This window comes from Apodemus sylvaticus, chromosome 8 (genome assembly GCF_947179515.1).
Source record: "Apodemus sylvaticus chromosome 8, mApoSyl1.1, whole genome shotgun sequence".
In the NCBI taxonomy this organism is placed as follows: domain Eukaryota; kingdom Metazoa; phylum Chordata; class Mammalia; order Rodentia; family Muridae; genus Apodemus; species Apodemus sylvaticus.
In genome coordinates, this window is record NC_067479.1 from 87,344,708 (window position 1) to 87,357,779 (window position 13,072).

At 45.1% G+C, this 13,072-nt stretch overlaps 1 protein-coding gene across 1 annotated transcript in view; it reads right to left on the bottom strand.

Annotated features, from left to right (window-relative positions):
• Window positions 1-13,072, bottom strand: part of Kcnma1 (potassium calcium-activated channel subfamily M alpha 1) — a 692,507-nt gene that overhangs the window by 53,803 nt on the left and 625,632 nt on the right. Inside the window, exon 22 of the mRNA XM_052189881.1 lies at window positions 10,855-11,047. Within this exon, the coding sequence (XP_052045841.1) occupies window positions 10,855-11,047 (193 nt within the window). The remainder of the gene's footprint in view (window positions 1-10,854; window positions 11,048-13,072) is intronic.

Consider the following 13,072-nt stretch of genomic DNA (forward strand, 5'->3'; position numbering starts at 1 on the left):
TGGGCCTCATCACTGGCAGAAATAGATTTGAACCCAAGCTATTCATCCAACAGCTCAAACGAATCCATTGTTCATGAAGAAAGACTCAGCATAATGTTACACATTTCCTCCCACCCCGTTCTCTGCACAGTTGTTGGTTAGAGCAAGAAAACTCAACCTACAGGATTCCCAGTGATTTTCATTGTGGTAGAAAGAGCCAGGAACCCCTACCCCACAAAAGACTCATCCAAAAATAGCTAATACATGCCATGATGAAAACTAATCACAACCCAAAGCAATCTCAGGACATATTACATATCACCACATATCTGCATGACCTTAAAATACCTTGTAGAACATACAAGATACTAGACTTGATACCTGTAACAAGATGGCCAGGGATAAATACACTGCTCTAGAAATGGAGCGGGGAGCCTCAAGAACATTCTACAAAATAATTGAAACATTTAAGGCTCATGAGAGCTTTAAAAATCTCCAAACTTGAGTCATGTGTAAATTTGATGTCTTCTTTGCAGGGACACTTAGGAAAGAAGAAATGATGGTTTGAGACTTCATTTGAGTTTTCGTTGATAAAAAGATAGGTAGAGGCAAAAATGCATTGGGTGCTTGGCAAGGCTCTCTTGCTAGCTTGAGGCACACATGTTATTTTCAGCATGTGGATTAAATCAGGTCTCAGGAAGTTACAAATGGCTCGCATTAGGAACTTTACAGGGTGCTCTGGAATGTCCCAAACCCTGTATCATTAGCTATGTGCATCCAAATGATGCCATACAGCTTAATGTGCACGTCTCTGTCACTTCTGTCTGTAAAGATCCCATTAGATTCCTGATGACAGGAACAGTTAATCTCAAATGTAAGGGGAAAACATCAAGTGTAAGGGAAACCGATGCTCAGAAAAGGAACTGTTGGCTGATCCTCAATCCCCCCTCATCCAGAATTTCATTGATGGGGAGAAGAGAAGGAGGGAGAGGAAGGGGGAGCATTGACAAGAGGAGGGTGGGAGGAAGAAAGAGAGAAAGACATGGTGGCATAAGAGAAAGAAAGGGGTGCAGAACAGAGACAGAATCCATGGGATGACAGACTTCCACTGTCTTCCTTGACTATATATCTTTGCATAGATTCCATACAATTATTTATATGGACTATTTATATATGCTTTGGAGAATAGAAGCTTTTTTTTTTTTTTAACCCGATGCTTCCTATGGAACCTTCTCTTCTGGGAAACGGAAAGAGCTTTGAACATTTCTCTATAGAAGAAAACAAAAGTCAAGCCTCAAATGGTCCACACTTTTTCTGACATCTCAGCAGTCAATCCACATTGAGTGTGTATGCATGTATTCATGGTTGGTAGAGTGGGCATGATGTGTATAGGTGTGTGTGTGTGTATGTGCATGTGTAAGGAAGCCAGAGAACAACCTTTGGTGTCTTTCTTCAAGTGTCATCTACCTTGTTTATTGAGTAAGGTCTATTAGTTGACTTTAGGCAGATGGATTAGGGTGGGTTGGCTAGCATGTGAGTGAGCCTCAGGAAACCAATTTCCTCTGCCTTCCAGCACTGGAAGTATAAATGTATTCTACCATATCTATCTATTTCACATAGGTCGGGGATCAAACTCAGGCCTTCATGTTTGCATGGCAATCACTTCATTCAAGCCAACTTCACAGCTCATCCAATCCATATTAATAGGAAAACAACAGCTCAGACGAATCTACTGTTCATGAAGACTCAGCATAATGTTACACATTTCCTCCCACTCCATTCTCTGCACAGTTGTTGGCTGGAGCAAAAGACTCAACCTACAGAATTCCCAGTGATTCTCATTGCTGTAGAAAGAGTCAGGAACCCCTACCCCACAAAAGACTCATTGAGACAAAAAACACTTTAAGACTAACTTCAGCCCTTTGGGCACAGAGGTAATTTAGGGGCAAGGTAGGCTTTGTTTGAGGAACTTTCTTCCCTGGAATGTTTATCCCCAAGGATAACCCCTAAAAGGAGATACACAGAGTCAAGGCCCTTTCTCATCAGAACACAGTAAACACTTGTCCTAATCGGAGCAGGTTGGTGTGTTTGGAAAAAAAAATACCTTTACAACCAGACTGCTTGGGGACCAACTCAGCATGTTCTTAACAAACTCAGGTGTTGGAATAGATGCTCAATTTTCTGAGCCTTATTTTCTTGTCCTTAAAATGAAGAGTGTAATCTCTGCCGCAGCAGGTTTCCAGGGAGATTATATAACATTGTATGTGAAAGTAGGGGTCACGGCTTACCTGGATAAGCTAGAACGACATTACAACTTTTAAGAGACAGGAATGACGAACACACATTCGGAGGAGCTACCTAACGAGTGACAGTCTGATGTTTAGGTAATGAGTTGAGTCCATTCTGGACCCAATGCCACATCTGCTTTCTGCCTCCAAAACTAAGATTCCCTCTCTCTGTGTATTCAGCTGGAAGGAAAAGATGATTCTTCCTTTTTATTTATTTTTTTTTACTTAATTTTTCCATTTTCACCTCCCAAGGAAAAGACGTTGGAGTGGGAAAGAAGGTACCATTGGTAACATACTTAAAGCACAAGCATGAAGGCCTGAATTCAGATTACACAAGTGAAAAACTGACAAGCAAAGAAAGAATAAACCAACAATCCCAGGTGTGAGCTCTGGGTTCAATGAGAGACCATGGCTCAAAATCAGGGAGGAAGAACAATTCGGGAAGATAATTCATGTCAACCTTTGATCTCCACACATATGCCCCTAATAGGTGCATGTATGTATACCTTCATGCTCACATGTCCCGCCCCCTCCATGTTTGAAAGGCACTCGGTATGGGTCAGAAAGTAGTGCGACATCCTCAATCTCATATTGCAATGGCTCTTGTCAATCCTTGTTTCTCACATTAGGAATGTATCATCAGAACAGCAAATGGTGGTCCTAAGAGGTTCCTTCATGTGACAGAATATGCTGTGTAGGAAAAACTCCCCTAACTTGAAACCATTTACAGACTAGCTGCAACTGCTGCTTTGCCAAACACATCGGCACTAGTAGGCTGAGATTCATCTTCTGAAGTCTGCAGAAGAAATGTAACAGCACAGGCCCCTCTCTGTACTTGAGACCCTCTCAGGGCCCTAAGTCAGACCTTCCTTTATTGTTTAGTAAGCTTTTTTAATGAAATGTACTACTCTTATTATGGAGGATTCCAAATAGGATCTAAATCACAAGCCAATAAAAGAAAATTATTGGGCTGGGTATCTAAAGTTACTACCTAGAGGCTACTCCAGTGTGGTATGTATAAATCTCTAAACAGTTAAGTAGAATTGTCTTTCTGGTTTTTGGGATGGAAGCCAACAGCCATTTCAGTTACAACGGAAGGAAAATATTTTAGTGCTGAGCTTTCTTCATTCGGTAGGCATAAAGAGAAATGGCGCTCCCCCACTGCCATTTAAGAATTGAGAGAGAATATTGTGGTAATGAAATGCTATACGGGAGCAGCTGAAAAAAGGCTTCTCTGGTTTCAGGGAGGGAAGCTGGGTGGGAGGAAGTGTGCATAGGTGTGTCCTTAGTCTGTGTGTGTAGGAAGCCAGGCTCAGAGGAGGAGGAGGAGAGGAGAGAGTGGGAAGGGCAGATGTCGAAGAGTGACATGGGAGTTGGGGATGGGGTGGTTTGTCACTCTAATGGAAACACCAGATGTGTAGATGCTCACCCGGCACTGGCCACACTGCATCTTTAGACACAAAGCCAGCACCATTCAGGAAGGATGGGAACACTTCCACTAAGAGACCCATGACCCCAGTCCTGCCAGACACCACAGCTCTCCCTCCGGAGCAAGGCTACAGAACCTATAAGATGCAGAACTTTGTGTAATAAAAAACCAAGAAAATTCCAGAGACGCTCAGTTAAAAAAAGGACCACTGGTTCATCCCATTCAATCTGCCTCTCATCAGAGAGATCATGGTGGCAGATAACGTCCCTTTAGTGCACAATGGTAGAATTCTCCCGATCTCTGCAGATCCTGATCTGTTTCCTGGGAATGACTACCTTATGTTAGAGGGAAAACCTAGTCCTTTTATTATTAGCTGTTGGTCCTGATAGTTGTGTAAAGAAAGACAAGATGCAACAGGCCTTTTAATAGGCTCATCCAACCACTGGTAAGTGGCTCATTCAGGCATTCCTCATTCTGGATGTCCTTTCCCCACAATTTCTTTGTTTGTCCTTTTCCCCACTTCAACTTGTCATGACTTTTAATAAATCCTTCTGTTGACCGGGGTGTAACGATCCCTGCTCCCAATAAATTATCCTTTCACCAGCAAGACTAATCTAGCAGCATCTCCTTGGTGGTAGCTTGCAAATGAACTTTCAGACACCCATATTGGATTCTTTCCTGTGAGCTCTGTCCCTGAGTTCCAGCTTGGGAAAGTCCTCGGAAAGTCTGCATTTGTTGGCCAGTGAGTTAAAGGTCCTAATCCACAACATCTCCCCCAAAGGGAAAAATAAAGAAGTCACTGCAGGTTCATATAATGGAAGGCTGGGGAAACATGTGTGTATGCATGTGTGAGTGTATGAATGAGTGCATGCTTGTGTGTGTGTGTGTGTGTGTGACAGAAGCAGGAAGATCAAGGTCATTTTCAGCTACATTTCAGACCAGCCTGGGATACATGAGTCTTTGACTCAAAAAGAAAACACAAAACAAGAAAACACAACAATATCAAAGCATAGAACAGTGGAAAATATTAGCATCTGGTATTTGATTTTTGTGCCACTTCCCTGGCTTGTTGGGTATCTGGCCTCAGCTTATGACTCCTCAGCTCCAAACACAGTGCCCTTAGATTCCTCTCTCTAAGGTGGTCCTCAAACCCTGCTCTTCCACTGTGCCCATTCCCTCTCTCCAAGTCTCCCCATCCTTTCTAGAGCTCTAGAGGCCTTATTGCAGTTGTGCACTTCTGAACCAGAGGTCATTTCCCACATCACTTTTCAGCTTCCCTGGGATTTCCCATCAGGTTCCTGAGGTAATGAAGCATGCCTAAAACCCAGCCCTCCCAACTCTGCTTCCTCCCGCAGCCCCACACCCCTCCACAAGCCTGTGTAGCAAACTAGCATCACAGACCTCAGTAAGAATGGTAGGGAAGAAACTCATCCTTGCAGATTCTGCAGTGCTTCTTGCTACAACCTACATTTGTATTGGAAGGGCCCAGACTAGGAATGGGTTTCATGTTATCTCTCTCAACAACAACGTCTACCGCACACTCTGGGCACACACAGATACTTGGCACATGGTTATGGAACTGGGTGGACACATCTAGGACATGCAGCATGAATCACACAAATGCAAGGCCTATGAGAGGACGAGAGCAAGGAAGGCCCTTTAAAACTAGTGTTCAAACATAGCCTGGGTACTGAAATACAAAGAGAAATTCCTTCCTATAGAGAGACTCAGCTTGCCTTAAACCCAGGGTCCTGCAGGCTTTGGGATATACATCAAGGCAACGTTGGATCTCAGCTGTGTCACTTGCCAAAGCCATAGGAGTGTTGAGGTCACAGACATGCACTACAGCATCTAGCTTTTTAAGTAGCTTCTGGATCAAACTTTGGTCATCAGGTTTCTGCTATGACTGTTTCTTTTACCAGAGGAGCAATCTCCATAGGGTGTGGCGTGCTATGGGTCCACTGGGATACAACCTCAGTACAAGTGAAAGAGCATCTGTATCCTGTCAAAGAATGGAGTCCTGTGCTTTGTATGAGCCTCAGTCCAAAGCTGAGTCACCTTTCCCTCTTCATCAGCACTGATGGATTCACACTGCAGGCTGTGCAAGTCATCGTCATGGTTCTTTGTGGTCCTCACTGGTTCAAAGTGATCAGGACTAAATTCTTTGTCTTCTTCCCAAGCTCACATCTCCTCGTTGGTCCTATCTTCTTCCTCAGTTCATCAGCTAGTAGCCAACCTCAAAACTCGCTCCCAGCTTCTGACCCATCCTCTGCCTTTATCCATTGTCTTTAGCGACCATCTCTCCTAGACTTCAAATCTGCCTCTATGTCTGCCTTGCTTCACTCAGACACCACAAAGCTGCACAGGGAGTCACAACAGGTTTCCCAAGAACCCTTCTCCACCACTCATGCCTGCATCACCTCCCACCTTTAGCCAGAGTCAAGCTGTATTTTTTAAAGATAGATTATCTGACAAATCTTGGATGATGTTCTCAGATCAAAACCCTTAGGGAGGCAAAAGAGTTATCTCCCCACAGTAAGAAGACCAGTTATACAGCCACGAGCCATGGAGAACTGTTTCTCATAATCTGGGAGTGAAACTCCCTACCCCTCTCAGGCTCACATGTATACTAACTTGTCTCTGATGGTGACTGTGCTTGAAAAGGCTGTGGAACCATTACCTTGCTAGGGAGAGATCACTGGGGGCAGACCTTGAAGTTTTATAGCTTGATCCTACTTCCTGTTCACACTGCTTCTGAACTGCAGGTGCTATGTGACCAACTGGTCTCCTATTCCTGTTGCCATGGCTTCCGGGTCACAATGGAATATCTCCCGAGAACTATGAGCCAGAACAACCCTTTCCCTCTTTCACTTGCTCCCTGTCAGATACCTTGTCCTAGCAATGAGAAGAACAGCTGATGCTGCTGAAGTGTAACTTTATTAATGTTAGTATTCTGTCTAAGCTCCACCCCATACTTACCTGGCAACAGCCAGGTATGCCCCGCCCCATAGACCTGGCCCACTATAAAAGGGGCTACTTGCCCCTCCTCTCTCTCTCATCACTCTCTCTCATCTTTCTCTCATTGCTCTTGCCTCTTGGCACTCTCACCTCTCTGCCCCTCTTGGGCTCTCCTCCCCTCCCCCCTCTCTCCACGTGGTCATGGCCAGCCTCCACTCCTCTGCTCTCTTCTCTCTCTCTCTCTCTCTCTCTCTCTCTCTCTCTCTCTCTCTCTCTCTCTCTCTCTCTCTCTCTCTCTCTGCCTCTCTAACTCCCATCCTCTGCCCTAAATAAACTCTATTCTATACCATGTCTGTGTGTGTGGTCCCTGTGGGGGGGGGGGGTGCCTGGGCATGGGCCCGCTTAGGCACCCCCTTCTTCCCCATACTGCCATGCCACACTCCCTAAACCCCTCCCTCTCTTTTTATGCTCCCTTCAATTAAAAGTTAAGAAAAAGGAAAATTCACGCCAGTCCCATCTCAAAGGCTCAGTAGTCACTTACATTCAACTCATGCCATACTGTCACCTCTATTAGGAGGACTTAAAAAGACTCATGACTAGATGAAATCAGGCCCCTCTCTGGGTCCCTCTACTGCTAACCCAGTCTTTCTCTCTGGTTTCATTGTCCTCCACTCCCTGAGTTCCTTACTGCTAGGGAAAGACTGAATCCAAGCTGCTGTTGTCCTTTAGAGAGGCTGGTGCATGGGGGACACTCCTGTGTTCCTTTCTTTTCCCTAAGAGAAGCCTTGACTGGAAGAGAAAATAAGGTGCAAAGAGGCTCATTTCACATTTTTATATTTAAAATAACAAAACAACAACAACAAAAGAGCAACTCTACCACATCTCTCATTGTAGGTGCTGATCCGAGAGGCTCTCTGGGAATGAACCCTGACTCTTCCCAAGATCAGACTTCCTTCTCATCTTTTAGCACCACAGGGGAAAGGGCTGGCAAAGAGGCACTATTGTACCAGCTGATTTAAATGCAAGTGTTTTCCCCAGATAAATGCGTGCTAAATAATACACCAGCTCTCCAGCCAAAGGGAAATGACAGGCACTCTGCAAATAAAGGCACTTAGTCGCTGGTAAAGAGCTGTAAAGTGGCTCCGAGCTGATGTTTGCTGACCAGCAAGAAGCAGCCTCACCTGCTTTATGTGACTGTCAGTGCGGTTTTGCCTGCTGTATATTAAAACTGCATCTCATAGACCCAAATGTCACATCGGATATACTGGCCCGCATGGAACAGGCCACCTTCTGCTGTAATTGTTTTTGACAAGCAGCCATCACATCTCCTCTCTTTTCAGAAAGTCTCTGGTCCAGAATCCCTAGGCTGGGTCAGTTCTAACACCATGTGAGCTAGAAAAGTGACACTAAAGAGGAAGATGACGAGAAGCAAAGGGAAAAGGAGAGAAGTCCCAACAGCACGCCCTGGCAAGTGCGGAGTCACAGATGCAGATCCTTCCCATAACAGCTGGACCTTCTCAGTGCTAATGGGCCCCTTTCCTGGTCCATTGTAGCACGTTAAAACAACTTTCCACGTGGTCACGTGAGCACTCCACCACAGAGCAGAGCAGCTGTCCTCACTCCACATTTCTGGACCCAGCTGGGTTCTGGAAGAATCAAAACATGGCTTGTGCATAGGTAAAGGTGGTTGTGGGGGTTCTGTCAAGGACCATGTGGTGCGTCATGATGAAACCAACCTGGTAGGTGTGAGGAACCTATATGGTTTACTTTTAGGGCACGTGGGGTATGTTGTCCAAAATTCAAAGAACAACATGATGCCTCTATTGCCTGTAACTCCAGCCTCTCCCTTGGAGTGTGGACCTTCCAGATACCTGGATGGAGAAGCAAGGATCTGAGGTCACTGGGCATGCCAGCTAGTCAAAGAGGTCTTGGAGGTGGGAGACAGCAGGGATCTTCAGCTCCCTTATCTATCCCATGGTGAGAACTCAAAGAACTGCGTACTGCATGGGCTCTAGGTAGAGAAGAGCCAGTTCTTGGTGCTGTGAAACACCACTGGACCATTGTCATTGGAATTCCAGAGTGGGACCAGAGGATGACATGCAGGCCAATGACAGGATAGGAGAAGACAGGGTGAGAAAGAAAATGACACATGCCTATTTCAAGTATACATATAATACAGGTGGTGTATTATTACATGTCTGCAGACCTTGAAGTCCTGATTGTATCAGGAAGACACAGATAGGCCAGAGGAAGGGAGCACTTCCTGCCCTCTCCTGTTCTCTGCATCTCTAACCAAGGAGAGAACTGCTCCTTCCAAATCTTTCCCAGCCCTTTGCTCTTCCCTCCCCAGGACAGGAGGCATGTCTGAACATCAGCATGTTCAATGAACTGCTATAGAACAGCCTCTACCAGTCACCCAGGGATCTCATTAGAATGCACATCTGACAGGTACTACAAGGTAGGCCATGAGAAGATGTATTTCCAACAAGCTGCCCTAGGTGATGCTCACATCAGGGTGAGAGTGGGGAAGACAAATTAAAGAGCAGGAGCTTGCTTAGAGGAAGATACCACATGCCAGCTAGCTGCATACAATTCCTTGAAGGTCAGCTCACTGTCTTTCCACATTCTTTCTCCCCAGTGTTCCCTGGGTAAGATGGGCAGAAGGCAAGTTCTGTTTCCTGAGTATACAGCCTGGTAGAACTCAGGGTGTCTCTTAGAGTTTTGGTACATTGTTCTCTTTTTCCGTGGTGGCACCAATATTTATATTTTGGACCATCAGGCAGGAGGATGGAATGGAGAGGCCAAAGTTAGGCCTGAGGTAGGGTTAAGTCAGAAAAAATAGAAGCTGGACATGACTCAGTATTACAGACTGATGCAACTCTTAGAAAGGATGTAGAAGCACAAGTCAGCAAAGTGGGTGGTGTTATAGCTTAGCCTAAAGCTGCTGGAAACCCCAAGAATGGCTCTGCCTCTTCTGGTCCACAGCAGCAAGGCTGACACTCCCCTGAGAGTGGCTTTGAACCTCACAGTGGCTCCTGGCTCTACTGTGAAGCATTCAGGCCTCTACTTTTCTTTCACTCCTCCAATCACCACCGCAGGGTACCTGCCCTAACCGCCCCCTCCTTCACTCCCTCTGTCCTGCTAGTTCTCCACCAGGGCCAGTGCAAGGAAGAGAACCTCCAATGGAGGGGCTTTCAGGCACTATGGTCTTTTAGTTTTCTGGCAGTGCTAAGCAGACTCTAGACATGGGTGGTGATGCTGGGTTGTCCGAAGAAAGCAGAGCATCAAGGTCTTAGCTCCATGATCCAGTCAAGCTTCCAGAAATTCCTGGATGTGGAGCTACTATTGAAGAGCTTCCTACCTCAGTACCTACAGGCCTCATGGCCTTTGCTCCTTGGAGTGATGGGAGTAAGGGCTTCAATTCAGTAGTCAATCACACTCATCCAGTAAGCCTTGCATGACCCACATAGAGCTGTCACTCAGGAGAAAAATAGTTCTTCTTCCTATCCTTCTCTATCCTGATTCCCAAGGTCATTCATTATGGGGTTACTTGCTGTGCAGCTTCCCTAAGACTACAAGATAACATCACTACTTATAACCACCTGTCTAGGATCTCAGAGCAAATGACAGGGAAGATTGAAGCTAAGAAAGAAGGCAGCTGTGTGCCATTGCAGGCCTCCACGATTACCACAGGAAAATGTTCAGCCCAGCAAGCATCACTCATTGCTATCTGACATCAAGTGTCTGCACCATCTCTACTCTTTAGAGATCTCCACCCTTAGGTGAGTAGAGTCTTGGATGTGACCCTTACCATTCCCTTTTCAGCTTCATGGAAAAGTACTCATAGTAAAGGAGAAGGAAATGGTGCAGCTGGCATTTATACATTGCCCTGGCTCTTAGTCAGTGACTCTGGTCATAAAGCCCATTGTTTGAAAGGGCAGAGTGGGTAGGCTTTTAAAGATGCTTCTTTTGCCTCAAAAGGCAACGAACTGGGGGAGGGAGACATACATCAGGTTTCAGGTCTGCATCTCCAGATGGCAGGAAGAACAGATGCTCCTCTGGAAGCCATTGTGGCAACCACAGGTTTCACTGCCCGACAGGCTGATGTGAGCCTCTTTGAATTACTGAGTGAAGGATATCCCTCTTGCCAGCCCCTGTCCCCCATAGGCACAGCAGAGAAGTATTACAGGCTGTCCTTACCTTGGGAATTAGCCTGCAAGACCCCGATGCTGTCATCAAACTGCATAGATTTGATGTTGAGTGACGCCAAGATGCATTCCTTGTCCTGAAGCGAAGTATCATCAATATTATTCTGATTGGCTGACAGGATAACGCACATGTCACAGAGGTTGATGTTGACAGCCCTTAAATCAGCCCGACTTAATGGCGTACCCTTTGGCATGGGGGTGTTGGAGGAGAGAGAGAGAGAGAGAGAGAGAGAGAGAGAGAGAGAGAGAGAGAGAGGAGAGAGAGGGGAGAAAAATAAAAACAAATTAAAGATTGAGCAGGAGCTTTGGGACATTATTTAACAAGTATCTTTTTTATGTCTTGACATTAAGCTGGCCTAACTACATTTCAGGGAATAAGGGCTGCACGCTAATCTAAAGGGTAGTTGGTGCTGATGGCAGCATTTCAGGCCAGTTCTCAATACTCAATCAAGCTATTACTAACAAACACGAGACGAATAATGCCAGGGTCTCCATCTTCCTCCAGCCTGGAAATTGTCTTGATTTAAGTAACTGTCCTGTGGCAACCTCTGCCTTTCAGAACATAACGAGGGGGTGGGTTTCAAATGCCTGTTTATTTAATAGCAGGTCACTTCTGTCTCTGGCAACAGACAGCCTATCCAACTAGAATTTCCAAAGCAGCCATGGGGAAATCCACAAAGCCGGGTGTGATGAGGTGGGCTCATGGCTCTCCTCGATCAAGAGGCTGAGAGAGCCAGTGGAATTAGTGTGCATTTTGTACAGGGGAGAGGAAAGGGGGCAAGCTTCGGGCCATAAAATTTTATTGCATAATGTTTAGGAAGAAAAAATGCCAAGAAAAGGACACAATGATCCAACAACATGAGCGTAGTTAAATATATTATGGGACAAGCACACGATAAAGGAAGAGCACTGTAGGCACAGCCCGAGCTCGCCTTCCAGGAACTCACTGAATTGGAATAAGCTCCAAGATAAAGGGATTAGTAAGTGCTGGAGACGTGAGTATCTTGAACCATTTAAAAAGTATAACTCCATTTATTTGGAATAAATGAAGCTACTTGAAGTAAAAATTATATATTTATAAATATATGTAAATTCAAAAAGAAAACTTGGGAAAAACTATACACTAAACTAATAACAGTAATTACCTCTGGGAGAGGAAAGGATGGAGTGGAAAGTTTGCTTTTGACTTTATGTACTCTGATATTGTTTGAATATTTTATAACAAGAACAGATTTGTATATTACCGGTGCAATTAAAAATAAATAAGCCAGTAAACAGAGTTTTTTTAAAAACTCCCATAACAATGTGAGATGGTAGAAAAACCTTTGCAGATGGAAGGTTCATGATGGGGTGTAAGGGTAGATTTGATGGACTGGATGAGCACTCTTGCACCCCGGGCCATGCCGTGTCAGAGCCCCCAGTAGCCACGCAGCATTATTTTGGGGGCCCCATGCATCCGAAAGTGTCCCTGATCCTCTAGATGGATTTATATTTACCCTTGTGTATATGGACACCCAAGTTGCCTTCGGTCTCAGCCTGTAATGGCCAAGCGTGTGCGAGCTGCTGTACACATCTCCCCTCATCCCCATAACTAGATAGGGTTTTGGAAAATAGGATCTGGATAACTACAGAGCCCTTTAGCTCGTCTTTATGACTCAGTGGAAGTCATGGTTCTATTCTAGGGCTCCTAAATATTGCTGTAAAGTTGAGCCATGGAGAAAGGGCATTTGGGGCCATAGTTGGTTCAGGCACTGGAGTGGTATCCTGGGAGAAAGAGAAAAACACCATCTTCTACGATAGCTTGGTACAGAATTAGGTGTGAGCTACTTTCTGTATCCCATTGCCAGTGTATAAACAACAGCTGTCGATGTCCATGTTCTTTTAATTTTCACCTTGTAGGAAAGCCAGCAGTAATTGTGATCTGAAGGAGCTCACATCCAGTTATAGGCATATTATTTCAAGCCACAAGAAATACCAAAGTCATATATAGAAAGCTTTTGTTTCTCTGGGATGCCCTTATAGGAATGACACAGTTTAAACAATGAAGACGGGTTAAGCCTAATAATGTACAAACCCACCGTGCTTAAGTGTGTTAAATTTGGGGGAATTTATAAAGGTTCTACAAATATAAGACTCATCCTGACTTAGAGAGGCAGGTGAGAAAATGTGAATGGGGTCACGCAGAAGGAAACACACACACACACACACAC